Source organism: Syzygium oleosum, unplaced genomic scaffold (genome assembly GCF_021117445.2).
Source record: "Syzygium oleosum isolate NSW1041296 unplaced genomic scaffold, Sole_v2.1 Sole_v2.03, whole genome shotgun sequence".
Lineage (NCBI taxonomy): Eukaryota > Viridiplantae > Streptophyta > Magnoliopsida > Myrtales > Myrtaceae > Syzygium > Syzygium oleosum.
Genome location: NW_026607487.1, coordinates 3,629,269 through 3,656,483, shown reverse-complemented (window position 1 = coordinate 3,656,483; position 27,215 = coordinate 3,629,269). Strand labels below are relative to the sequence as shown.

At 39.9% G+C, this 27,215-nt stretch overlaps 2 protein-coding genes across 2 annotated transcripts in view; both read right to left on the bottom strand.

The window, feature by feature from the left end:
- Positions 1 to 9,206: 9,206 nt before the first annotated feature.
- On the bottom strand, positions 9,207 to 11,209 carry LOC130137819 (disease resistance protein RUN1-like). Its single transcript, XM_056310122.1, has 2 exons — positions 10,874 to 11,209; positions 9,207 to 10,781 (listed from the first exon to the last, which is right to left on the bottom strand). Exons 1-2 carry the CDS (start codon positions 10,928 to 10,930, stop codon positions 9,267 to 9,269), a joined length of 1,572 nt encoding a protein of 523 aa, XP_056166097.1. The 5' UTR covers positions 10,931 to 11,209; the 3' UTR covers positions 9,207 to 9,266.
- Positions 11,210 to 11,833: 624 nt separating this feature from the next.
- Positions 11,834 to 27,215, bottom strand: part of LOC130137617 (disease resistance protein RUN1-like) — a 75,337-nt gene continuing 59,955 nt past the window's right edge. The window contains exons 2-4 of the mRNA XM_056309296.1: positions 14,404 to 15,351; positions 12,450 to 13,548; positions 11,834 to 11,860 (exon numbers count right to left, since the gene is read on the bottom strand). Coding sequence (XP_056165271.1) covers positions 11,834 to 11,860; positions 12,450 to 13,548; positions 14,404 to 15,041 — 1,764 coding nt within the window. The 5' untranslated portion in view covers positions 15,042 to 15,351. The remainder of the gene's footprint in view (positions 11,861 to 12,449; positions 13,549 to 14,403; positions 15,352 to 27,215) is intronic.

Sequence of the window (27,215 nt, the reverse complement as noted above, 5' to 3'; positions counted from 1 at the left end):
CACTGAATCCAAGCCTCATTCGGGATCTCAAATTGGCCTTGAGTAAGGAATCAGAGAAATCTCAATCGCTCTCTAATTGCCTTAAGTTCGGTGCAATTGATCGACCTAGTTTTCGTTGAACAGTACCTAAAGTAGGTAGGCTTTCTCGTCGTTAAAAAGGTTGTATAAGAACCAAATGAGGGTTACCACGTAAGACTGATTTGTATAATTATTTGAGGGTGAGAAAACACTAAGAGACTAAGTTCTTTGATGTGCTGTATTTCTGTGTAAAGATAATCGCAAAAAGCTTCTTGAAATTGCACATACATATCAAATACCATCCCTATGTTCGAAACCTACAACTTGCATCTCGAGTTTTGCCATTTCATATCAACTTGCATCCTAACATCCCCTCTTATTTACGGAAGTCGCCAATTTTTTTCCCAAACTACCCTTACGCCTAAAATAACCCATAAACCTAACCCAAACTAAATAAGTATGTCATATTTGAAATCAATCTCTAATTTTTACGAGGCACTTAATATATTCCCCCTCCCAGTCCCGCCTTTGAGTGCCATCGAGCCATGTAGAGCCGATACTATCGGATAGAACTCGACTTGAATGCCATACTAGAGGATCAAAACTCAATCAAGTTATAGTTTTCTTTACTGGAGCTCGGCTTGAAAGGTTGAAATAAATTCGCTGGCTCAACTCGACTCGAGAAACGGCACCCTAAAACACAAGGGTCCCCCATAATTGACCGTTAGGCAGGAGTCAGCAAATTTGGCAGCCAAACCACATAACCTGATCATCCGGCAGCTGCTTCATGCATAGAATCATCAATGCTCTCTAAGCATGCACCACGAGCATAAAGACAGAAAAAAGGGAAAGGAAGAAAGAAAGCAAGAAAGCTATGACATACCATTTTGATTAGAATGAAATTCTTCCTTATTCTCCGCAACTCAAAACCACCTAAGGATTGCGGTCGCAAGCCCTGTGGGTTCCCTGATTTATATTATCCCACAAAAACTAGGAATCTGCCTAAGTTAATAGTAATTTTTTTTCCTATTGTCAGTAAATTACCTAATGAATGGTACCTTTCCTTTAGCGTACCTAATGGCGTTTATTAATTTATCTATAAAGTTGATCGCAACTTTCCTTTACACTTCGTGAAGTTTAAGACCTATGTGTCAGTAATTTTTTTACTCATCGTAACTTTTTTTAATAAAATATAAATTTGGTCATTTTTGTGTTCGTAACTTTTCTTCAACTCTGTAATTTTGGAAAGAAAATCAATTTTGCAAACCATATTTTTTTTCCTTTTTATTTAACTGTCCACGTTGAACTTGGGACCGTCCCGCGATTGACTTGTGGGATTCCATCATGAAGTTTTGGGCACATTAAGGCTCCGTTCGTTTGGCGGAAAATATTCTCCTTTTGGAAAATATTTTTCCGGAAGTCATTTTCCTGGAAAATGTTTTCCCGGAACATAATTTTCCAGTGTTCGGCGATCAATATGAAAAAGTTTCGGAAAATATTTTTCGCCGGCGACCGGCGGCGGCGACCGGCGACGCAGGCGGCGCGACCGGGCGGCGGGACCGGCGGTGGCGGCGGTGGGGACCGGGCGGCGGCGACGGCGGGCGGCCGGCGACCGACGGCCAACGTCCGGCGTTCGGCGGCGCGCGGCGGCGGCCGGCGACCGACGGCCAACGTCCGGCGTCCGGCGCGGCGGGGGGGCGATATGAAAAAGTTTCGGAAAGTATTTTTCGCCGGCGACGGCGGCAGCGACGTCCCGGCGGCGGCGCGACCGACGGCGAGGGACCGGCGGCGGCGGCGGCGGCGACGGCGGCGGCGGCGGCGGCAGCGGCGGCGGCGGCGGCAGCGGCGGGGCGAGCGGCGCGGGACCGCAGCGGCGGCGATCGGAGGTGGCGGCCGGCTACCGGAGGCGGCGACCGGCGGCGGCGGGCCAGCGACCGACGGCCAACGTCCGGCGGCGGGCGGCGGCGGCGGCGGCCGGCGACCGGCGGCCAACGTCCGACGTCCGGCAACGGCCAGCGACCGGCCGGCGGCGGCGGCCGCGGCGACCGGGTGGCGGCGGTGGAGGCCGGCGACCCGCGACGGCGGCCGGCGACCTTAGTGAAGAAGAAGAAGAAGAAGCTCCGGAAAATGATTTCCGCTTTTGAAGAAGCGGAAGTCATTTTCCGTAGACTTAGGCTATTTTGTGAGGGGGGAAGGAAAATATTTTCCCACGGAAAACGTTTTCCGCCCCCCGAACACCGGAAAACCCGAAAATTATTTTCCAGGAGAATATTTTCCGCCAAACGAACGGAGCCTAAAGTAGTGTTTTTTGTCTGCCAAATAGTAAAGCAGTGTTGGAAAAGCTGTTTTTCAATTATTTTTAAGATTGATTTTTTTTTAAGATTGATTGATCGTATACACATAGTTAAAAATGTAAATTATATTGCTTAAATTGAGAATTAAAATTACTTCAACTATTTTGATTAACAAATGCCTATGCACTGATTTAAACAACTGAGTAGACTGTAAGTTGTACAGTCAATACATAGACTTTTACTTGCTACTATTTTCGTGGTATGTTCAATCAATATTATGAAAATTAAACCCTTTCATGTTAAGTATGGTTAACAAGTATTTTGACTCGTTAACTTGACCCGCATAATGCTTTAGTGCTGGTAGATTCGAACTTGGCTCAATAAGCTACATGGCCTTGTCTTTGAGGTCGGAAAAATTGAGTCAAAATTCAAGTAGCTGACAAGCGAATTTGTCACATCCCGAAACCTACCAGGATGGGGGATGACACGGCCGTCCTTTCACCCGAAGGACGCAGTCTCAAACCGCCCAAAAGTCCTCATGACATCGCTCTCGCTCTATTGCTGCTAAACAAAGAACCTGAAAGATTGGGAAAAGAGAGGTGAGCAATCACAGCTCAATAAGTAGTGCGTATCTTTGCTAAGCAGATCGAGCAATCACTATGCATGTATACATAAAGCCATACTAGAAACTCATAATCCAACTCTTTAATATACATATCAAATCAAATACGAGTTGTTTCATTTCATCAAAGCCTTATACAATTCAGAAAATACTCATTTAAATCATCATAAACATCAACGGTCAAGTCCATTGATCAATCTCTATTAAAAACCACGTCAATGGTCTATTCCATTGACTAATCTCAAATCACACATCAATGGTATATTCCATTAATGAATCTCATCAAAAGCACATGCAAATGGTCCATTACATTGACCAATCTATTGCTCAATATCAAACCATAGTCACAACACAAAGCCTTGTGACAAGGCTACCAAGATTCGCCCATTGGCAAGGTCTCTACCTACGAAGCCGGTGGCTCGGCCGAGAAGGAAATCCTAACCCGGTATGCATACCCCAAAGCCCCTCAATGGGCTCACAGCGATATTGAGCATCAAACAATCATCATCCAATATCAGAAATCCAATCCAGAATACATTTCAAAAACCAAACAAATAACTTTCTCGCAACACGGCTCATCCGCCAGAAATACATTTAGTAGAGCTTTTCTTGAATCATTTCCGAACTCATTTCATAAACTAGTTCGTAACGCGATACACATATATATCCTTTCACAATACATTTCCAAAAACGATTCTCAAATCATTCTCAAATACTAAAAAGTAGTAAATGTTCAATCCATACTTTTATGCAATAAATATGTTCTTTCACAACTCATTATGGCTGCGTTTGGTTCAGCATTTGGAAGGGACTTTTAGCCTTGAAAGCCCCTTGGGCTTTGGAATGCTGAACCCAAATTTTTTATCCCCAAACTACCCTCACTTATTTTGGCTTATTCCGGTTTTGCCCCTCGTGTGTACTGTTCATCTTCTTCTTTGTGAGGCGGCCGGCGAGGGAGGCTAGCGAGGACGGCCGACGCCGGATCGGGCCGGCGGATGTCGCCCGAGGCCGGACGACCCTTGGCGAGGGTCGCGCGACCCGAGGCGGCCTTGCTGGGTCGCCCGGCCTCGAACAACGGCCGCCGGCGCCAGCCAGCCAGCCGGCGGTCGCCCGGCCTCGGGCGTTGGCCGCCGGTGCCAAATCTGGCTTGCCGGCGGCCAGCCGCCGCCGGCTCCGGCGAAGGGCAAGTTAGGTTTTTTTATTCCCAAAACCCTTTTGCAAAAAAAAATTATCAAACACTACTTGGCCCAAAGTAGCTTTACAAAGAATTTTTTACCAAACGCCATTTGCATTTCCCCAAAGGGCTTTAGCCTAAAGGTATTTGCATTCCCCCAAGTAGCATTTTCAAAGTTGAACCAAACGCACCCTATATATTAAGTCTCGTCCGCTTTCAAGACATGAATTTAGAAATTCATAGAAGAGATAGCACCACTCACCTGGGAATGCCCCATAACCAAACAACGTGGCTAAACTTGCCGACTATCTTGTAATCCTATCAATTAAACGAGAATTGACGTCAACACCAAGTAAAACACCATTTTCACTAACGACTCGACTAAACCAAGCTTAGACGCTAACCAAAACGACTCAAATGCGCTCACAAATCGCTCATCCAACGCGAAACTTGAACGCGAAATTTGATCGCGCCATAACTTCCTCCATCGAACCCCGTTTTAAGCGAGCTTATAGTCAATAGAAAGCCCATTCATAGCACTACAAGAACCCCAACTTGGCTGACCCAAAAGCGGGACAAAGGCGACGAAAATCGGCATGAAAGCTGCTGGTCGAGCACTGTTCACCAGCCTGCTTAACTTCAAAAATTCGTTTCGGGCAAACGGTAAGTCCAAATAGAGATTCGTAAAATCCCACAACTCCGCGACACCCTAAACTACCAATTCTATATATATACGCAACTCAACGACTCAAAAATCGGACTTCGCCGCTCAAATATCACAAAATTCCGAATTTAAGCCTTAAATCTGAAAACTTCTCCGATCGGACGAACGAGGGGCGCAAGTGCTTACCGAACGTTGCGATACGAAGTCAAATCGGCTAGGCGAGGTCCCACAGCGCAAAATCCTCTCTTCTTCTCCTTCTTCTTCTCTTTCTTCTTCTTCCTTCTCTTTTCCTCTCTCTTTCTTTCTTTTCCTTTCTCGTTTCTCGGTTTTCAGCCAAGTGAGCTCTCGGTCTCTCTTTTAACTGAGACCCCAACTACTCCTTCGTTGACTGAGTCAACACTTTCTTTTTCCTTTTTCCTTTTTTTTTCAAATATTACAGAATCAGACTGTGAGTACCTTGCGAGTAGCTTAGTTCTCAGCATTGTACTTCAGTCCAGGGTAGGGAAAATCTGAGAGTGGCCCCGAAGAAACTGCTTCACTTGAAACTAGAATGTACGACCGGTGACCACAATTTGGCGTAGTAGAGTCTTGAGTATTAACCAATTAATTGACCCTTCAATATTTGGGTTCAAACCAAATGAGTAAATTTTCGGGAGGGGCTATTTTCACCCTTTCAAAAATATTCTCGACATTTTTTTATCTGCAAAAGGACACTACAAGTGCCATAACTTGTGTACAGCGATCACTTTGGTGCCATAACTTTTTTTCGGATCACTTTGGTGCCAAGTCGGAGGAAAAGATATCACTTTAGTGCCAATTTGGCCGGAAATCCGACGTGGCATTTTTTATTAATTTTTTACGCCGACGTGGCTCGCCGGAGGCTGAGTCAGCGTGTACAGTCAGCATTTTTTATTTTAAATAATTTTTTTCAGCGTGTACAGTCAGCATTTTTAATTTTAAATATTTTTTTCCTTTTTTTTCTTTCTTTTTCCTTTTCTTTTCTTTTCTTTTTTTTCTTTTCTCCCTCACGCCGGTTCTGGTCGGTGGCGGCCACCGGCAAAGCCCGGAAGAGGCTGGGCGAGGCGGCCTTGCCCATGGCCGCGAAGGGCGGCCGACCCTCGCCGACGAGGCGAGGCGGCCTCGCCGGCCCAGGCGAAGGCTGCCTCTCCGACGCAGGGCGAGGTCGCCCTCGCCAGATCCGGCGAGGGCGACCCTCGCTGAGTCGGGCGTGGGCGACCTCGGCCGGCGCGGCGGGAGGTCGCCCACGCCCGACTCGAGCGAGGGCGACCCTCGCCGGCGTCGGCGAGGAAGCCTTCGCTGGGCGGGCGAGGGTCGCCCTCGCCGGATCGCGCGAGGCGACCTCGCCGACGTCCGGCCGGCCATGGGCAAGGCCGCCTCGCCCGGCCACTTCCGGCTTCGCCGGGTTGGCCGGCCGGCGAAGGGAGAAAAGAAAAAAAAAAAGAAAAGAAAAAGGAAAGAAAAAAAAAGGAAAAAAAATATTTAAAATTAAAAATGCTGACTGTACATGGTGAAAAAAATTATTTAAAATAAAAAATGCTGACTGTACACGCTGACTCAGCCTCCGGCGAGTCACATCGGCGTCAAAAATTAATAAAAAATTCCACGTCGAATTTCCGGCTAAATTGGCACTAAAGTGATCTCTTTTCCTCCGACTTGACACCAAAGTGATCCGAAAAAAAGTTATGGCACCAAAGTGATCGCCGTACACAAGTTATGACACTTGTAATGTCCTTTTGCCTTTTTTTATCAGTCTTCAAATCCAGCCAACGCCAATAAAAAATTGGTTTCAGAGATGAAATGTATGGCTATGTCTCTTCTGCTTCATAGATTCATGCTTAAATGAATCAAGTTTGAGACTATTTGCCAATTCCATGACATTCGTTTTTTCCACGAAAAAAGTTTCTCTTGCAGTCACCAAATTGTAGCTTGAAGTGGACATCTAAATGGTAATCTTGTTAACAAATTTGATTTTATGCTTAACTTCACATACAGGACAACCTGCACATGCGATCTTCCTGCAAGAATTATGAGATTCGGCCCTTGCTAAACAATAGCACAATGTCGAAGCTTGCAAAGGACTACTACACCACATGAGAAGAGGTCGCTTTATCTCAAGAATCCTATGAAGAGTGTTAACGACACAGAGCACATGATAAACGCCAATAGCAAAGAACTTTGGAATGCCTTTGAATAATGTCTGACAACATAGCTCATTCCTGCCTGCATCTCCATCCTATGGTGTTTAGGGACTTTCTCCGAATTTCATGAAATGCAGCTTCTAATCTACACAAGAAGAATAGGATTAACTAATTATCAATAGATGAAGATATTTGAGATCGTAGCATCACAATTTATGCCATGAAAGATAAGGTACAAATGCTAAACATCATTTGTACCAGTAGCAAAATCTATGAATGTCTTACCAAACATTCCATGTGTTTCTTATTAGTTTGCAGTTGGACCGCAGTCAACAGAGACTTCATTACCTGGCTGATGAAAAAGAAAACGACGACTTGTGAGAAGTAAGCAATTAGCAACACTTTCCTTGTTTGTGTTTAGGAGCAGAATTGATGTTAATAAGATTATGCTAAAAAGATGAAGCGCCTAAACTACATAACAGAAAGATGTACTTGTTACTTGGTTATTTCGCAATATACAATTAGCAAAATCAGCAAAATATGGGATGCTCTGCAAGGAAGCAAATTTCAACTTTACTAATTCAACTCCACATGCATGAGAACTGAGCTTATCAAATCAGAAATCTATACAACAACATTCAAAGTATATTATCGCACTAATAAACTGAGAAAATAAAGAGATTGTCATTATGCACCCTTGTATACTGATTTTCAGGTGAAATTCCACAGCTCATATAGCATAAGCACCTAAGTTACTCTGTCATAGTAATGGTACGACTAGCAGTGCATACCTCCCTCTACAGAGCCTGATCAAGTTCGAGAGTGATGCCATCAGAAAACAACTGCACCAAATAACTCTGCGTCAGTGTAACTTACAGAAAATTCAGCAGCTACGTAACAGAGAGATGGAACCTAATGAGCATCAGAAAGCATATTCAATTGAAAAAACTACATTCACGATCATTCAGGTATGTGCTGTTCAGACCGGATCAAGATCAAAACTTCCTTAGGACACTCCAGTTGGCCCAGGAGACTCTTCAAGGTTGGCACGCAAGATGGCCCTTAGCTGTGGTTGTTGCTTCCTCTGTAAAATCCACTTTCTTCATTTTGATCGGTCTCTGGTATGGAATTTGAAGTTCCTTAGCATCATGTGATAAAATGGTTCCATGACAACAATATGATCAAATGATGCAAACTAATTAGCAAATTATTGAGCTCCTCGCCCCAGCTTGTTTCACAGAACAGGCAAAAAATTGTCCCAATTATGCAAAAGGTCACTGATACAGCTCATTGAATCTTTAGTCCAAATTGATCATTACCTAAACCAACCAGACCCGTCACAAAAGCAGCACCAGTTACCTTGATTGATAATCTTTCAAAATGACAGTCTGACTACTAGTTATAGAAAACTGGTCTACAATCATACATGACAGATTAGCCAAAATTACTTTTTTTTTCAATCACCCACCATATAAACTTGAACCTTGATTTTTATTTTAGCTCAGTTTCTCATACTTACTGGGAATTCATGCTCGAGGGAACAATAAGAAACTTGACAGGGTTTGAAAGGTGTATGTTCTAAACAGGATATCTACCATTAGTCAAATTTTACACATAAAAAGCTCACAAAAGGATATAGAAATGGCCAAGGATAATACTAGTTTGGCACAGAGCAGAAAAAAATGGATCTGGGCGCAGTTACAATTTTGAGCAGCAGAAGATCATCAGCCTCCAGATGAAAAATTTAAATCCTAGGTTTACTATGAGGGAAATTGTAAATCACTTCGTAATTCTTGTTTACCTATGTCAATATTGTCATTTGTTGCCTCACAAGCCGTTAATCTGTCTGGAAAGCAGCCAATCGAAGAATATTTGAGAAAACATTGCTATAATGCAATCAACAGCAGGTATATTTAGGCAATCCAAATCAAATAGATACCCAGTGTCGAGCAAAAAATTCTTTAAAATATAGCTTCGAGAAAAATGTTACTCTATTCGCTCACGTCGGTCGTTAAAGGACGAAGAATCTTACCAGATGACCAACACCTTCTAATGTAATCAGACTCAAATTTGGATTTCCATTTTGATCTTGGCTGAAGCATCATGTCAGCTTCTACGACCAACTTCCCCACTCCAATTATGTAAGACTAGGAAGTTAGGGAAATACAGAAGTAACAGAACCCTGTCAGGGAAATTCTTCTTGTCAAAACAAGATAGTGATGAAAAGTTGTATATGAATCTCGAAAAAAAATGACAGTTCACTTTCTTACCTCTGTTAAGGAAACATGACTTGTCTCACTGTCTCAATATGGGTATAAGAATTATCACGTCATCATTACCGCAACATAATCATTTCACAGAGAATTATCTTTTCATAGAAAAGTTCATATTGACATCCTTCACATTGTCTAAAGACGCTTGTTCCAGGTAATTGCGGTATCTCCAATGAGTCACACCCAGAAATATCCAAATAAATTAAATCCAACTTTTCAAGTCCCCGAATCTGAGTAAGTTTCTTGCAGTCTCTTACCACTAGATATAGTAACTTGTGACATCCCGACAAATCTGGCAAAGTCTCCATTGAGTCGCATCCTGTGATATCTATGTATGTTAGAGATCTTGATTCCTCAATCCCAGGAATTTCTGTAACACCAAGAGAATACCTCATTGTGAATTTTTCCAAATTTTTAAATTTCGACAGGTTTGGTAGTTTTTCTAGGGATTTGCACCCCGTTATGTACATGCTTCGACAAGACAAGAATCTCTCCAGGGTCTCAACACCAAGTAGATTGCCACAGTCATTGATGTTCAACTCTTTCAGGGTTGCAAAGCATGATAGTTCAGGTAATTTTACAATGGACCTACAATCAGAGATATGCAATGCCTCTAAGAACTTCGCCCTTTCAAGACCTTGAATTTCGATTAGATTGTTGCAAGAGTTGGCCTTTAATTGCTTCAAACACTGTAATTCTGGAAGGATCAGTCTATTAATGGACCTGCAATGATATATAACAATCTCCTCCAAGAACTCCAAATGATCATGACCCTGAATTTCAACTAGATTATAGCAATACTTAGCACGTAATCGTTTCAGACGATTTAATTGTGAAAGGTCCAATCTTTCAATGGAACTGCAGCTTTCTATTGACAACTCTTCCAAGTGCTCGAATATGTTGAGCATTGGCAATATCAGCTTATGACAGGAGACAACACAAAGTTTCAAGGACAATGAGGGAAGCTCCGGGATATATTCAAGTAGATCACATCCCTCAAGACCAAGTTCTTCTTGGGGGATTAGGCAAAAATCTTGCGGCAACCTGGGACAATGATGAGAGACCATAAGATATGTTAAGCCTGAAGGAAGCTCTGGCAACCACTGGAGCTTGTGACAGTCCTGTAGCTTAAGGTGTTGGAGAGAAGAAAGACGCGAGATGCTTCCCGGTAGGTCAGATAACGGTGCGCTACTGATTTCAAGAATCTTGAGCGAAGATAAGTCACCGATTTCACTTGGGACTTCTATCAATGACCGACAACCCCTAGCACTCAGTTTCTCCAACTTCCTCAAAGAACCAATCGATGTAGGAATCTCAATAATACCGGTAGAATCTAAAATAAGTTCTTTTAGTTTTACTAATTCGCCCACTTCTCCTGGTAGCTCCTTGAGACTGCCACAGTCACTCAAGTCCAAGAAAATGAGGCTCTTGACTTCACCAATAGAAGGGTCGACTTGCTCTAGTTTATCACAATGTTTCAAGATGAGTATCTCCAACTTTGTGAAAGCCGAGAGATTAGGAGTACGGCTTAAATATTTGCAACATGTAAGGTCAAGAACTTTCAGCCGCTTTGCCAACTATACAAAGGAGAATAATCAGTCAAAAAATGAGTTGATCGACAAAGCAAAACAAACAAGAAATCACAGAGGATGTCTTTTTTCCATCTTACCATGATTGAACTCCATCCTCCCCAAAGTTCTGTGATCTCGTTGTTTGACAACTGCATCACCACTAATTTCGGTAGATGCAAATTCTTTGTCGAAAAAGACAGATTGGGTTCAATGCCAAACCACTGAAGCCATCTTAATTCAGAAAACAATCTGTTAAAGTCTCCACTTAGAGCCGCCCGCCTTAATTTAAGGAACCTTAAGCTCTGTAAGTTCTCAAATTGTTCATTTGTGTATCTCTGGAGATGGTCATCGGATTTGTCGAGACAAATTCCCTTGATCGTATAAGGTCCCTGTATATCAAATCAATCAACTGAGTGTCTAGATTTTTTTGTTTTCGCTTTTCTAAATCTTGGAATCATACAGTTTGTCATCTTTCTAACCTCGTCATATATATACAGACACACGTAAACACACATTTAATTTTTTGACAATCTTTTGAAATTTGAACAAGGTGTTACATTTTGGCTTAAAAGTAAAAAGGAAATAATTCTTGCTATAAAAAATCTAAGACAAACACACCCCAATGTTTTACCTTATGTTTTTAACAATTTTATATCGCATGCGCTTTAACTTTTATCCAAGGCGAAATACATGAAACCTTTTAAAACATACCAACGTGGACTTGTAGAATTTCATATAAATTTTTCTTAATTTTTAAAAGAATACGTTAACGAGTGCCCATGAGTCACTTGTTAAGTAGCTAAGGAATCACCCGGTTATCAATTCATTTGTGAAGTGTTCAATCACTGCTTTGAAAAGCAAAACTTTTCTTGTAGAGTATGTGTAAAAAGCGAGTGGTGACATTCGTTAGCAATACAGTTCTTGGGTTTGAGCGAGGGTCGCGGTAAAGAGTTTGAGATGAAAGAAATGTTTATTAAGAAAAGTTGAAAGGAAAAGGCAGTGCAATGAAAGAAACAAAGAAAGAGATAGGAAAAATCACTCTTTGTCATACACCTAACCTAATCCGCGAGATGAACAAGGTCAACCTGATACAGCCTTACATACAATAATAAGATTTTCTGAATTGGGGATTTTGCTATCGCATCTATTAAGACGAAAGAAGAATGGAAAAAGATAGATATAACTAGTGGAAAAAGATAGACATAACTAGTGGAGGGAGGGACGGCTACCCTCAGGATCAAAATGCAGCAATAACATATCGAACATTGGGGTCCTAAATCATAGGAGCACCGCAGCGAATTTGACCGTACTAGAAAGCAAGCACATGTGATAGCTGTGAATTTGACACCTTAATTTCAATGCTGCTGTTTTGTTTGATTATTAGTTTATTATAATTGGCACCTATTATCTATTATTCTTATGGAAAAAGAAATCTTCATTTGTTTGATCTATGATGTTTAAACTGCATCTCTATTTATTATTTTAGTCTTATCAATCTTTCAAAACTTATAATACAACTAGTTGTCACAATTACTCTATGATGGACATGAATCATCAATGGAATTTTTCCATAAAACTAGGAGCATATGTTCATACCAGATAAAAGATTAGAATAGATCAGATTAAGTATATGAAAATATGTAGGAGAGGGAAAAAAGGAGTGCCATATGTTACCTTTCCTCCCATTAGTACTTTGATGGCATCCTTGTAGAGCAATGATCTGCAAAGTGTCTGGGACGGTCGTTCTTGATTAACAATGTTCCTTCCAAAATCTCTTAATTGACCATGCATCCTTAACTTATCATCTTCATCAATTTCTATCAAGCACCTTAGCTTCAACTCTTCAATTCCTCGACTTGCACAAAACCCACAGTCCTCCCACATGTAAATGGCGAATTTGCTCACTTCGCCAATTAAGAAACATGCAATATCGAGAAAAATCTCCTGATGTTCATCTTTTAATGCACCATAACTTATCCCCAATATTTTTTGGACATCTTCATGTGGTTCTTTCCCTAATTCCATTTGCACATCTTGCCATACTTTTAGATTTCTTTTTCCATACAAGTATGAACCTATTACCTTAAGAGCCAAGGGATGCCCATCCGTGGTGGATACGATAATATGAGAGAAACCCTCAAAGTCCTGAGGAAAACGGTCGTCACGAAATGCATGTCTACTAAATAAAAGCAAAGAATGCGCCTCATCTAGTTTATTCACTTTATGCTCATAGTCCACCCTAAATTCAGATTGATCAAGAATTGCTTTATTTTCAGTTGTGACAATGATAATACTTCCTGGAGTAAACCAGCTACTTTCTCTTGCCAAAAAATATAGTTGATCTCTGTGATCTATATCATCAAGAAGAATGAGAACCTTTTTTCCTTTGAATCTATGTTTGATCAAACTAATTCCATCATCACATGTCCAAACTTGACTCTCGATCTGCAGTATTTCCTTAATTAGTTGATTCTGTAGATAATGAATATCATTGCGATGAGCTTTTTCTCGAATATCGGGAAGGAAGCTACGATGCTCAAAGTCATTCGACAGCTCATTGTAAATGGCCTTGGCAAGAGTTGTTTTACCAATCCCACCCATGCCATAGATTCCAATCATTCGAGCATCACTGGCAGGAGTGTCTACCCATTTCCTTATTTTCATCACATCATCACGAATTCCGACTAAGTGCTTAGTAACATCAAGCTGAAAATCAGGTCGCAACTTGTTCAGAACACTTTTGATAACTTTTTTCACCAGTTCTCCTTCATGCCTGTCAATCAACAAAATCCATGATAACTTCGAGTTATACTTAATCTCATCCAAGAACACCCACATATATGTGAAGGATGGATGGAGCCAATTAACATGGAAGATATTTTGGTTTTACAAATAACGATGGAGAATGATGAAATAGCAGTCATTTTATTTTTTCCCCTACGTTTTCTGCCAACAGACAGATCTTGTTGAAATGAAATAAGGTGGTGCCCCTGGCTCATTAAGAGTCTTTAGAAGTATAATATCTGTTATAAGGTTTAAGGTTGCTGCTAGTTAAAGGACAGGAGGTCGATTTTTTTCGGTTAAAAAATGTTTAGGAGAAAGAGAGGTTACCCCATTCCACGGCCAGGGAATCCCACAAGTCTACATTAAAGGACTTACACACCTACCAGCAGGGCGGTTACTAGCAGGAGGAACTGAACCTAGACACGGTCAATGCGAAGTGTTCGATCCTTACAACTGAGCCAACTCCCGTTAGCAATAGGACTTCGATTTTATCTGGTGGTAATCAAGCTTTGGAAGACTGAGCATTGGAGTCCTTCGTAGGAATATTGTTTAGTGATGGATACTATTGGCTGGACGGGTTGTTGTTTCTTAAACTCGATACAATTGTAAATTCTTGGGCCCTGCGGGATACTTTGGTTTTAGTTGTTGTTGGTTTAGTTTTCAGGGAACATCTTGGGAAGTACTAGTGTTTGTTGTCTTTTGGGCATTATAGTTGTTCATTAGGACATTTTGGAAATGTTTCATGAGCATGTAGTTGAAGAAGTTCATCCATTTTCCATAGGTTTTACGTAAATAAGAAAACTTATCACAAAAGATATATAAAGTTCAGGTGGAAGTGAAGTACCCGTTTGCAATTTTCTCTGATACCCATCCATGTAAGTAACTCACTTCTATAAGTGCTTGTTGCCCTTCCTTGATATCCTTCTCATCGAAGCGCTTCTTATGGGAATGGAAGGCTTTCCCAAATTTTCCCAGTAGATGCCGCACATCCGCTGGGTCCACTTTGTAAAAAATAGGCAACACTATGTGTGACGTGCTCTTCTTGCGGTCCATGATATGAAATAGCTCGCGGAGGCACCATTTGCTCGAGGCATAATTTTCGGAGATGATGGGAATCGAAATCTTAGACTGTGCGATTGCATTGAGAAGCTGTGAACTAAATTTCTCGCCAATTGGGATGTTATCGTCCCTGAACACCCAAATCGGTACAGTCCCTTTATCAAACAATCCATGGTAGAGGTGATCGGCGAATTCATTGCGGGTATCTGAGCCTCTAAAGCTTAAAAACACGTCGTATCGATCGTCACCTTGTCTTGTAGGTTCCGGAGAGATGAACGAAGAAGCTCCCTCGGTAGAGATGAACGAAGGAGCATCAGCGGATGCTCCCTCAGTAGAGATGAACGAAGGAGCGGATGCTCCCTCACTGCTCTCTTTCTTTGCTCTCTTTCTCTTTCTCTTTCTCTGACTTTGTCTTCTGTCCATGCCGATCTGAGGCGGAGAGTTGAAACTAAAGATGCTTTTCTGCTGCTCAAAAGGATTGACGAACCACGAAAGATGCTTCTAGGATGCTTTTCTGCAATTGCTTGTAGTCCTTGCCTTATCTTTTTTTGGATCTCATCCTCTAGTCAAGTCAAACTTGTTGGCTTGGTCCACTCACGTATAACACGAGTACGTTATGTTCTCCCCTTGGAAATGATGAAGAAGGTGAGAGAGAGAGAGAGAGGTAACAGGGATACGGCCTTCAGTTAGGTTGACCCACGTGGTTTGACTACGGAAGATTAGGTGATGGCCCCTAAAGAGGCCCCTGTTCAGAAAGCCACAACAGATTGAAAGAAGTAATTAAACGAAAACATATATTTTACTACTACATAACTTCACACGCATCTATGATGTTTCAAGACAAATTATTTTCGTTCACACCTAAGATATTAAAATTATGTAGAAAAATCCATGAAAGCATCTTCCTCAGGATATAAGCTCACATGACACCTAATCCTTACCATAATCTTCGACCTTACTGTTATTATTTTTAGCCAACTATACAAACAAACCTCACTATCTCCATCACCTCATTTTCCCAACCCTTTTTGTCGAACCCCATTTCCATTGGCCAAACTAAAGTAGTGTCATGTAATTGTTGCCCAATGGACTTCGCCCTTCAGATGCGTGCATTTTCCTAATTGGAGAAAATTTCCATCCATCATGTCTTTAAATGATGGGTTTATAAGTTTTAGACATCACTCATAAGTAAAATTAATCGAGAAAAAACTTTCAATTGTTCGGCTGTTCAAATTATGAAGGAAATTGATGAAAATTATTTTAATTGAAAAGGAAATATTTCCTTTAGGGCCATGAAGGATAATCAAGTCTATCAATGAAATCAAGTTCCATTCACATCATTTTCCAATCGACATGTATCCAAACATATTTTGAGGAATTTTGACTTTCCCTCTCTTATTTTCTCCCATTTCCTTTTTTCACTCGACTAGCTTTGTCTCAACTCGTGCTTGCCTCGACTGTGTGCACTTAGCTGGCGATGTCTAGCAAATTCTTAATGAAGTAGAAAATGAGAGGTAGAGATGACCAAATGGTCATTGTCGTTTCTCTCTTATTTATTCCATGCTGGCCCCACATGCCAAAAATTTCTAATAAATTAGTCTATGATACGATATCATCGAGCTATTCACTTCAAACTTTCAAATTTAAAATATTGATTAATATAATGTCTGCAAATAGAGCTATAATTTGTTAAATGACTCCAAATGAGCAGGTAAAAAGTAGCAATATAATTTCTTTTCGAAAAAGGAGCAATAGAGTTAAAAATACTCAAATCTTCGCATATCAGCTATTGTCGGTTTTGGTTTTGTATGTGAACTGTACTTTTTTATTAACTCATGCAACTTTTTTTTCCTCTTTTTTCAGGTAACTTGACTCCATCAATTTTTAAAGCTCTGAAGGGAGAAATTGCGCTGGAGGTGAAAGGGAATATACCTTTTAGAATTATCTGGTCCAATAATTCGAGGAAGAATACATATTATTTGTTTGGAATGTTCTACAGGGAGGCAAAATTGCCAAATAAAATCAGGTGAAGAAAGTACTTACTTTTATGGATGATTGGTTCCGGTGTGTAGATCCCGAACCAAGATCTTGAAACTTACCCTGTCAAAGCAGGTTCCTTTTTTTTAAATTGAAAATCGAACTGATTGATCCTGGAACCAGCCAAGCACCGTCCTACAACCTTTTCTTTTCTGTTTCATTTTTTCATTTAATTGATCTTAGACCTTCAGAGAGAAACCTCACAATCCATGAAAAGATGGTCCCTGGTTTCAGGCGAGTACTGGTAATTTTGCGCGAGATAGAATCTGGCGTGCTTGCATTCCAACTCATTCTAGTTTAACAAAGGATCAACACTTAATTACGATGCAAACAAGCAATCAGACAGAGAGGCCATATGATTACTGATTAGTCACATCTACAGTCGATAGCAAAGGCTTTCTTTTTTCACGGAAGTCAACCATGAGCTGGTGACCTACCACGTTAGCGGCCACCCACATCCCCAATAGACAAAAAGAGCCCAAAACACACTAGATCAGCCAATTATTCCGATAACAAAGGAAAAAATCAATGGAGACAACGCACTACTGAGAGATGAGAAAGCGATTACCTTGTGCGATCTGAGATGCCAAGAGAGTAACAAGATCGGAGAGAGAAGAACGTAAACAAGCCTAGGTGAGAACTTTCAAGAGGGAACAGATCAAAGAAAACGAGCGAGGACCAATCAGTGGACAATACTCTAAAAAATTGCTGAGAGAGAGGCCTAATGTGAGAGAGAGAGAGAGAGAGAGAGAGAGAGAGAGAGAGAGAGTGAGTGAGAAATGAAAAGAGAGAGGCGTCAATTATATTGTTGATCGACTGGCACGCCTATTGCTGGCATAGATTGGCAGAAATTAATTTGTTCGACTGGCACGCCTATTGCTGGCATAGACTGGCAGAAATTAATTTGTTTTCTTCGATGGAGAGCACATGCTTTCTGACTGGAGAGCACGTGCATCTTGAACGATAAAGAATATCAAAATGTTTATCGTTCAATGTGGGGGGCACATATGAAAATGTTTATGGGTGGAGAGCACAGCCTTTTCATATGTTTATCTTTCAGTGTGTGGGGCACATACGACGAAATATGAAAAGGCTACACAAAAAGATAGTAGATAAACATATGAAAAGGCTGGATGCAGAGCACAAGGTTTCTGGGTGGAGGGCACATGCTTTCTGAACGATTTCCAATGCAATGCACATCTTCTCTTTCCAATAAACGAGAACAAGGTGACTATTGATTTACCTAATACTAAAGGTTACGGATTTGGAGCAGTGCAATGCACATCTTGTCTTTCCAAACTCTAGATGCCACTTTCCCTTGTTGGGGGAAGTTTCCATGGACCCTTTCGTCGGGTTACAACTTACAAGTTATAGATATCGCTCGCATGTAAAATTTAAAGTTACAATGGTGATGCCCATATTTTGTGAGACATTCTAGAATGCATATGAGTTCAATGCATTATCACCCTTACATGATGTGGGTTTTACATGTGATCCACCAATTTAAAGGGTTCAAATGTATTAGGCTCACATGCATCCATGTCATGTAATAATCTCTCCACATTTGCTCCAAGCATGCGGGGGTTCACTGTAAGCATCTAATTGAAAGCAATATACTTTTATCTCCGCCTTCATTGAGTGCCAACCACTGATATTCATTAAATCTAATATCGATTATTAGTATTCAATCGAAAAGGAAAAACTAATAGAAACGGCTCATAAATTTGCAAGTGTTGAATAAGAAATTTTCATTAAAAAATTGAAAACATGAAGAGAGGAAAAGGTAACTCTTTCTCTTTGTTAGTTATATTTAGATTATTTACGATATTCTAGATATTTATAATATTCTGCATATCTCTGTGATTGATTGTAATTGATTTTATAATATCTTGTTACTGTAGATAGTCATCCTATAAAGCCTATAAGTAGACTCATGTAGTCCATATCATTATATATTGAAATACACTGAAAATTCTCCAATTCAATTTTCCATTTTGTTCTTAACTTGGTATCAGAGCTAGATTCCTGAGAAGCGTAATCAACTCTGCTTTGCAGCGCTAGCTGCATAGGTCGCATTGCTCCACCGTGATCATCACAATGCCAACCCTATAGGCTGCGTTCGCTCCACGTAGTCATCATGGCACTAGTGGCCACATTGCTCTCGATTCTCCACCAAGCCGCAACTTCAGTTACTGTGAAAGGCTATTCCCGTTGCTTGTTTTGGCAACTCCTGACTTGTCTGCACCATCCGCGGATTCTCCACCCTTAGTCATTCCCTCTTCTCTCGTTCTTCGTTCCACTCATGTAAGTCAACCTTTCTGTTTGACTTTGTGATTTCCATTGTTATTCTACTATTGTTTATATTCACAAGCCTCGCACATATAGAGAAGCTCAAACAAACCCTCTTTGGTAGCAGGTAATGGCGGAATTTCATACTTTGATATGCATCTTGGAAAGTCTACTATAGGTTGTAGATGGGTGTATAAGATCAAGACTAAGGCAAATAGTACAGTGAAACACTACAAAGCTCGACTAGTACCAAAGGTTTTACTCGAAAGTATGTGATTGACTATGATGAGACATTTCCTCCAGTTGCATGTCTTACTTCTGTTTGAAGTCTTTTTGTTGTTTCAGCTATTAAACAATGGCCTCTATTCGAGATGGATTTTAAATACCTTTCTTAATGGCAATCTTACGGAGGAAGTATATATGGAGTCTCTTCCCGGGTACACTACTGCTTCTAATAAAATATGTCATTTAAGAAGAGCTGTATATGGACTGATATAGGCTCCTCATGCATGGTATTTGAAGTTCAATTCCACCATGGAACGTCTTGGCTTTAGATCCAGTGTCCATGATAATGCTCTAATCATTCAGAAAACATCTCGAGGGTATATTCTACTGCTATTATATGTGAACAACATGGTTATTACTAGTAATGATCATATCGATATTGCAAAGCTCCAGTAGTATCTCAATCAACAGTTTGAAATGAAAGATCTCGGGTGACTTACTTACTTTTTAGGTTTAGAGGTTACCTCAGACTCTTTAGGATATTATCTTTCTCAAGCAGAATACGCTACTAATCTTCTTTCTCGCACGAGACTCACTGATACTAAAATTGTTACAACTCCAATTGAGGCAAATGCCAAATTTGATGACAATGATAGAATTACTCTTTCGAATCTCACACTTTATCGACAGTTGGTTAGCAGTCTTGTATATCTCACTATTACTCATCTTCATATTGCCTATGTCGTTCACATAGTCAATCAGTTCATGACCGCACTGCATACGACTCACTTTACTACTGTCCTTCGTATTTTTCGCTGCGTCAAGGATACATTATTTCATGGTCTTCATTTTTGTGTTGACTCTACTTTAGAGTTGAAGGCTTATTCTGATGTTGATTGGGCTGGTGACCCTCTTGATCGTCGCTCCACTACAGGCTATTGCTTCTTTCTTGGTACCTCACTCATATTATAGCGTAGCAAGAAACAGACTGTTGTCGCTTGATCTAGTAACAAAGCGGAATATCGTGCTCTTACTGATACAACATCAGAACTACTTTGGTTATGTTGGTTATTAGAAGACATGTGAGTTGGTCATAATAGTGGAACAGTCATTTATTGCGATAACCGAAGTGCTATTCAAATAGCCAATCATGTTGATGGTTTCCATGAGTGCACCAAGCATATTGAAATTGACTATCAAAACATTCAATATCACGTGTTTCATGGCACTATATAACTTGTTTCCATTACATCTACTAATCAAACTGTTGATATCTTCACAAAGGTAGATACACCTGGGCACTTTCATGATCTTTTCAACAAACGGGGGGGGGGGGGGGGGGGATGTTAGATAAATTTAGATTATTTATGATATTTTGGATATTTATAATATTATGGATATCTTTGTGATTAATTGTAATTGATTTTGTAATATTTTGTTATTGGAGATTGTCATCCTGTAAAGCCTATAAATAGTCTCATGTACTCCTTATTATTGCATGTTGAAATACACATTAAATTCTCCAATTCAATCTTCCACTTTGTTCTTAACTCCCTCTAAGTGTGTTTGGAAGTTTGCCCTATCTTGATGAGAGTTAGCTCTACCCTAACAATGGTAGCCTTCCTCAAACATTCTTGCTAAATGTTATATCCATGTCTCTTTCCTGGCCCTCATAGCTATGGTTTTTCTAAAAATCGCTTGAAGTAATTAGTTAATAAAAAATATTTTCATTAATAATAACAATTTAGTCTAAATATTTTTATGGACAATGAAATTTTTTTCGTTCATTCATTTTTCTAAGCAATACAAACGATTATTTTTAAGAAAATATTTTCCAAATCATTCATTTTTCTTGAAACAAACGGAGCCTTAATCTTAACCTCGATCGATTAACTCTCTCATCCCCTTAGTTATCTCCTTTTTTTTAGTTCTTTCTCCCGCCACATGCAAAATGTCTGACAATTATATTAAAAAAAAGTTCACATATTCATCTATAAATCTTGGCACTACCAAAATTTTCTAATTTCATTACATTCCAAAGTCTAAGGAATTATTGTTAGAAACTTTTAGCAAAAAAGTCCCCAAAATTTAAGAGCTATATTTTGCAACAATCATGCTTCCAATTGTGAAATATGCTAAAGGATGAGTAACTATTTCCAAACTTGAGAAAGAATGCTTTCTTATAGATGGTTGAGAAATAATTCTTTGGTATTAGATGGAATGATTGAACTTTACTATTAGGACTATGTATATTTTGGTAATATTAATTATACGCTGGAAACGTAGGTACTGTTAAGATATTACAAGAGATCCTTTAGGAAAGAATTCGAACGTTGTTCATAATTAGTAATTTTATCTGCACTCTTCTTCTTCATCTTGAGAAGATTGAATGCGAGCATACAGACAAAAATCGTCGCGACAAGCACCGAAAAAGAACGCCCCAAAACGACACCGGGCATCCCTTCGTTTGCATTGGTCTGACCCTGCCCTATGTCTACGGCAATCCGAGGGGAAAAGTTGAAAAGAAATTTGCTTTTCTGCTGCATAATAGGATTGATGAACAACGACAGATGATTTTCAGCAGATGCTTTCAGTCCTTGCGTTGTTTTCTTTTGATAAACGACAAAAGATGATTCTTTGCAGATATTTTTAGTGCTTGCCTTGTCTTCTTTTGGACCTCCCCCTCTAGTCAAGTCAAACTTGATGGCTGGTTGGGTCCCCTCATGAATAACGCGTACTCAATTTCTCCCCTTGGTTTCGATCAAAAAAAAAAAACAAACTCCCCTTGGAAATACTGAAGAAGGTTCGTGTTCTTCGGGGGGAGAGTAAGAGTAACAGAGACCCGGCCGTCAGTCAACAGACGTGGTTTCTGCGGAAGGTTAGGTGATGGGCCCTAAAGAGGACCCCAGCATAATTAAACGTAAAGGTCAAATGCCAGTGCTTCTATCCACCGCGCGTAATTGACTTCCTTGAAACACCTAACATATTTGAATCCGTGAAAGATATCTAAAGACGTTTTCTTTTAGTTCACACCTAACACATTGAATCCGTCAACAGTCTTCAAATCATGTAGGGAACTCCATCGAAGCATCTGCCTCTTTGAATAGAAGCTCACATGTTTACCTAATCCTTATCATAATCTTCGACCTTACTCTTATTAATTTTAGCATAATATATAAACAATCCTAACTCTCTCCAAAGAAAATACCAAATTAATTCTAAAGCCATCATACAAATGCCTGTTCACTCTTAAACTTTCTAACTTTATCAATAAATTCCTAAATATTTGCGCATAATTCCAACATACAATTTACGGATAATTCCAATATAGTCTTTTCGATTGATTTTCTAGTTATCGCTGACCATCCTAACTGGAAAAGCCGGTGTATGATGTGTAAAACTCTACTCAAAATGACATCGTTTTATTTTTTTTTAATTTTCCAGATTTTTTTCTTTTTTTTCTTTTTCTCCTTACTCATATTCTTCCTCAAGTTCTTTGTTACAGCAATTCATCTGTTTTTTTCCTTAAGGTTAGTTTGGCCCATCTTTTTTTTGGGGTCAGAAAAGGGGCAAAGCCAGAAAATGACATCATTATTCTCCTAATAAAACATGATCAAATCTGATCCCCTAACAACAAAAGAAGCAAACCTATTGATGGCCCATCTAATACATGATTATCAACCACATTGTTGGGTTGGATAACCCAATTTGCTAACCAATTTGCACATGCATTTCCCTTCCTAAAATTATGAAGAATTTTGACCTATTGAAAATACTTGAGCATACTTCCAATTTGAGAAATGAATGTTTCACCAAATTGAAGTGATGAAGTTGATTTCTGAAACAGAGAAGTCCGTCCCCATAATAAGTTTGGTAATATCTAAAGAAATTGCCAATTTGACAATAAGTTTGGCCTATCTTCATTCTTTAGCAGTTGTTTCTTGTCACGCTATATTCCTCGTCCAATCCTCTTCGTTTTCATCCTCCAAAACCCTCATTCTCTTAAACTCCCTTCTCCATTTATCCGTCTCCTGTTTTCCCGAAAGAAAAGAGAAAGAGAGAAACTTTAGATTTTCATCTTCGTCATTTTCGATTGGATTTAGATCCTGTTGAGTCTTTCCTCGATTCTTAAGAGAAATCAGATTCTTGTCTGTCTTAGATCTAGAGATCGCTAAAACCCTAGAAATTTGTCCATGGGGAGAAAACCTGGAGAGTCGCGAGAAAAGCTGGAAAGATATTGATCACCATCCATGGGGATTTGTTGTGTCACGCCCCAAGCCGATGGCTAGGTGAAGAAGAGCAAGAAAAAGCAAAATTCTTTCGCGGTCAACTATAGCATCATTTACAGCGTCAACGGTGGCAAAATTGGAAAGTTTAAAAATAAATTGACATCAGTATAGTCGGCTTAGAACTGATTTGGTAATTTTTCCCAATCTCCACCACCTCATTTTCAAAATCCCATCTGTCCAATCCCATTTTCATTACCCAAACTAATGTAGTCTCAGCTCAGGTAATTATTTTGTCAAGTATATCATCTTTCTAAAATGAAAAAAAAAATTCTAACGTGATATATGTTAATGATTAAAAAGAAGTTCGCATCAGTCTTGGGCGACACCTTCGACGTTACAACCTAACACTCTTGGCATACCACGGGGGGTCAGAACAACTCAGCATGATTAGTTGGTGGGGAGATATTCCTAGATTTAGACAGATTCCCATCTACTTGGGATGCAGAAAAAAAGTCTTATGGCTTTTCCTTCCCGAAATCCTGATAAAGAAATCCATTTTGAAAGCCCAAGTTGAGTTCAATTTGCGGTAAGACCCCTCTTCGAGTGCAATTTTGGAAAAGAATGTGCCCCTAAAAAAAAGCCTAGGGGACGAACCTGCAGATTCTCCCGGCTTCAAAATAAAAAGAAAAAGGGTAAATTACATAAATAGTTTATAAACTTTAACTCAATATGCAATATAATCCATAAACTTTTAATTTGTTCAACGTGGTCCCTGAACTTTAACTCAATATGCAATATCGTCCCTGAACTTTTAATTTGTTTAACGTAATCCATGAACTTTTGGTACAAACTCAATTTAGTCCATAAATATTTTCATATAGTCTAGATACTAGATTGAACGCGTACAAAAGTTCAAGAATCATATTGAATAAATTTAAAGTTGAGAGACAACATTGTTCATTGGGCCAAAGTTCACGGATCATTTATGTAATTATCCTAAAGAAAAATAAGCGTTGTGAATCGTATGATTCCTTTGGCTTCAAAGCTTATGGCTTAGATGAATCTGCTTTGTTGGATGCTTCCGTTCTGTTGCAAGCTGAATCCCTCGTCAGGCTCAGGTGGGTAGCCTTAATCAGCCACCCCACACGCTATGAATCTATTAAGCTAGAACTGTCAAGTGCTGGCCACTCCCCGTTCAAGAGTTTAGGAACCATTTTGGTTCAAGAAACGCCCAATATGAACTATCTCATGGAAACTGAACAACCTAGTAACAAAGTGGAAGGTATTTGCAAGCGTTTGAACTCTAGATAATTGGTGATTAAAGATTCTAGGGGTTTAGCTTTTTTTGTGGGGTGATAATTTGGATGTGTCTGTGCATCTATCTTCGAATAATTTAATTGATACAGTTGTCTGTAACCGTGGCTAGGAAGATTCACTAATGATTAAATTCCAAGATATCAAAGCCAAGTTGGCTTATGGGACCATATCGGGCATATTTGCAACGTGAAGTCTTCACCATGGGTTTAGGGACTTCAATGAAATCTGATATTCGTGGGAAAAGGCAAGTAGAACGTGTGGGGAACACCTTAAGGGATTATCTTGACGAAAGTGTGTTGACACCTGAATTTTAGTTAACAATTCTAATTTTCGTTTCTTGTAAAAATACAAAAATAACAAATAGATAATAATAAATAAAAAGACAGCCCAATTCGGCCATTTATACATTCGTATTGGCCCAATTCATGAAACCCAATTTACCTCACTTAGACCCATAAAAACCCAGAAGCTAGGCCCACTATAAAAAAATTCTCTCCGAGCTACGCTGAACGAATTTCCATTGCCGATCACTACAGGTCTCAACTCCAGCGTCGACCACATTTTCTTCTTAGGTCCATTCGTTTCACGAAAAACAACTTCCAGAAAAATATTTTTCGAATTTTTCGGTATTCGATTCATGGAAAATAAACTAGTCAATGTAAATATTTTCCACAATGGAAAAAACACCTTCAAAAGTGGAAAAAATATTTTCCACTTTTCACATCTTTCTTTCACCTCTAGACCAAGCACTTTCTTTCACCAAATACATTTTCCTTTTATTTTTATTTTTATTTTTTATTATTAAAAAATTGAGTTTTTAATTATTTTTAAATATTTAATTCTTTTTCTTTTTCTTTTCTTTTTTTTTCCTTTTCTTTCTTTTTCTTTTTGCTTCTTCCTCGACCAGTCATCGGCCATAGCGGCGATCGGCAACCGGCCACAAGCAAGCTCGAGCTCGTCGCCTCGCCCGAGGTTGCCTGAGCCTTTCTGACCTCTGTCGCCTCGCCCAGCTCGCCGGATCTGGCAAGGCCCGAGTTCGCTCGACTGGCCTTGGGCAAGCTCAGGCCTCTCCATATTTGGCGAGTTGGGCGAGGCCCAAGCTTGTTGGTCTCGGGCGAGCTCGACCTCGTCGGAATCTGGCGAGCTCAAGCCTCACGGATCTATGGCTGGGCTCGAGCTCGCCTGTGGCCGGTCACCAATCGTCACTATGGCCAACGATCAGTCGAGGACGAAGCAAAAAGAAAAAAAATGAAAATGAAAGAAAAGAAAAGAAAAATAATTTTAAAATAAAATAATTAAAAATTCAAATTTTTTAGGTAATTTTCCTGAGAAAATCAAATCAGATTTCAAACGGTGGAAAATATTTTCTGATTCATTTTCAGGTTTTAGCCGAACACGGGAAAATATTGTCAATTTCCTGAAAAATTATTTCTTTGAAAATATTTTCTGCGAAACGAACGGAGCCTTGGTGAACATTGTTTTTCAGAGAGAAACGAATATCATACACAAAGATAGTAGAGAATCCACGAGAGCAAAAATTCGTTGTAAATCGATTCTTGAAGCTTCTTAATCGTCTCAAAGGATGCCAGCCGTCGTTCGTCAACGCCAACACTGATATTTGAAGAGCACAGAACCTGCTCTGTTTCACTCTACTTTGCGGCCGAGGTCCTTGAACCGACGAGTTTGTGAGCAAGACTCATTCGTTCGCCTCAACTCCAATTGAAGGCAATAATCAAAACTCTTGCCTTAAATCTAGCCACCAATTGAAGCTTCTTCACAGTTCATGGACAAGGCCATGAATCTGAGTCCTAGATAGCTAAATTTTATTTCACAATTTACTGATTACCAACTGTTTGATAATATGCCTCTTAGACACAGACATGAAAAAGATCATGATTTTGTCCAATATAAAGGTGCGTGGACATAGACTAATCATTTTTCTTAGCGAATCGATTCTATATTTCGTTATTATTAACGTAATAATTGGATTCTACGAGGTCAAAAAGTGGTGGGACCTGCAAAAAAAAAGAAAAAAGAAAAATGAAGGGTCAACAAAAGAAAGAAAAAGCGACGATTCAGCTCATTTAGACCGAGAGCACGCGCGGAGAAGAGAGAAAAGGGAAAGAAAAGGGGAAAAAGAAAGAAGAAGAAAAAGAAGAAGAAAAGAGAGGGAAAAGAGAAAGCATGTACACGCTATGGGAATTTTGTCAAGCCAATTCAACTCCGATTCGCAACATTCGATAAGTGCTCGCACCCTTCTCTCGTCTAATCGAAGTAGTTTTTAGAATTATGGTACAAACTTAAAGTTTTGTGAAATTTGAGCCTCGAAGTCCGATATTTGAGTTGTTGGGATTTGGGATTTCATGGAAATTGTGGATTATGACGTTGTATAGCTGTGGGTTTTGACGGGAGTCGTTTTGAAGCAACAGTTTGATTGGCATGAGAATTTTAGGGTTTCGCGTTGCGAACGGCTTTGAATAATCGCTTTGGGTGAGCAGCT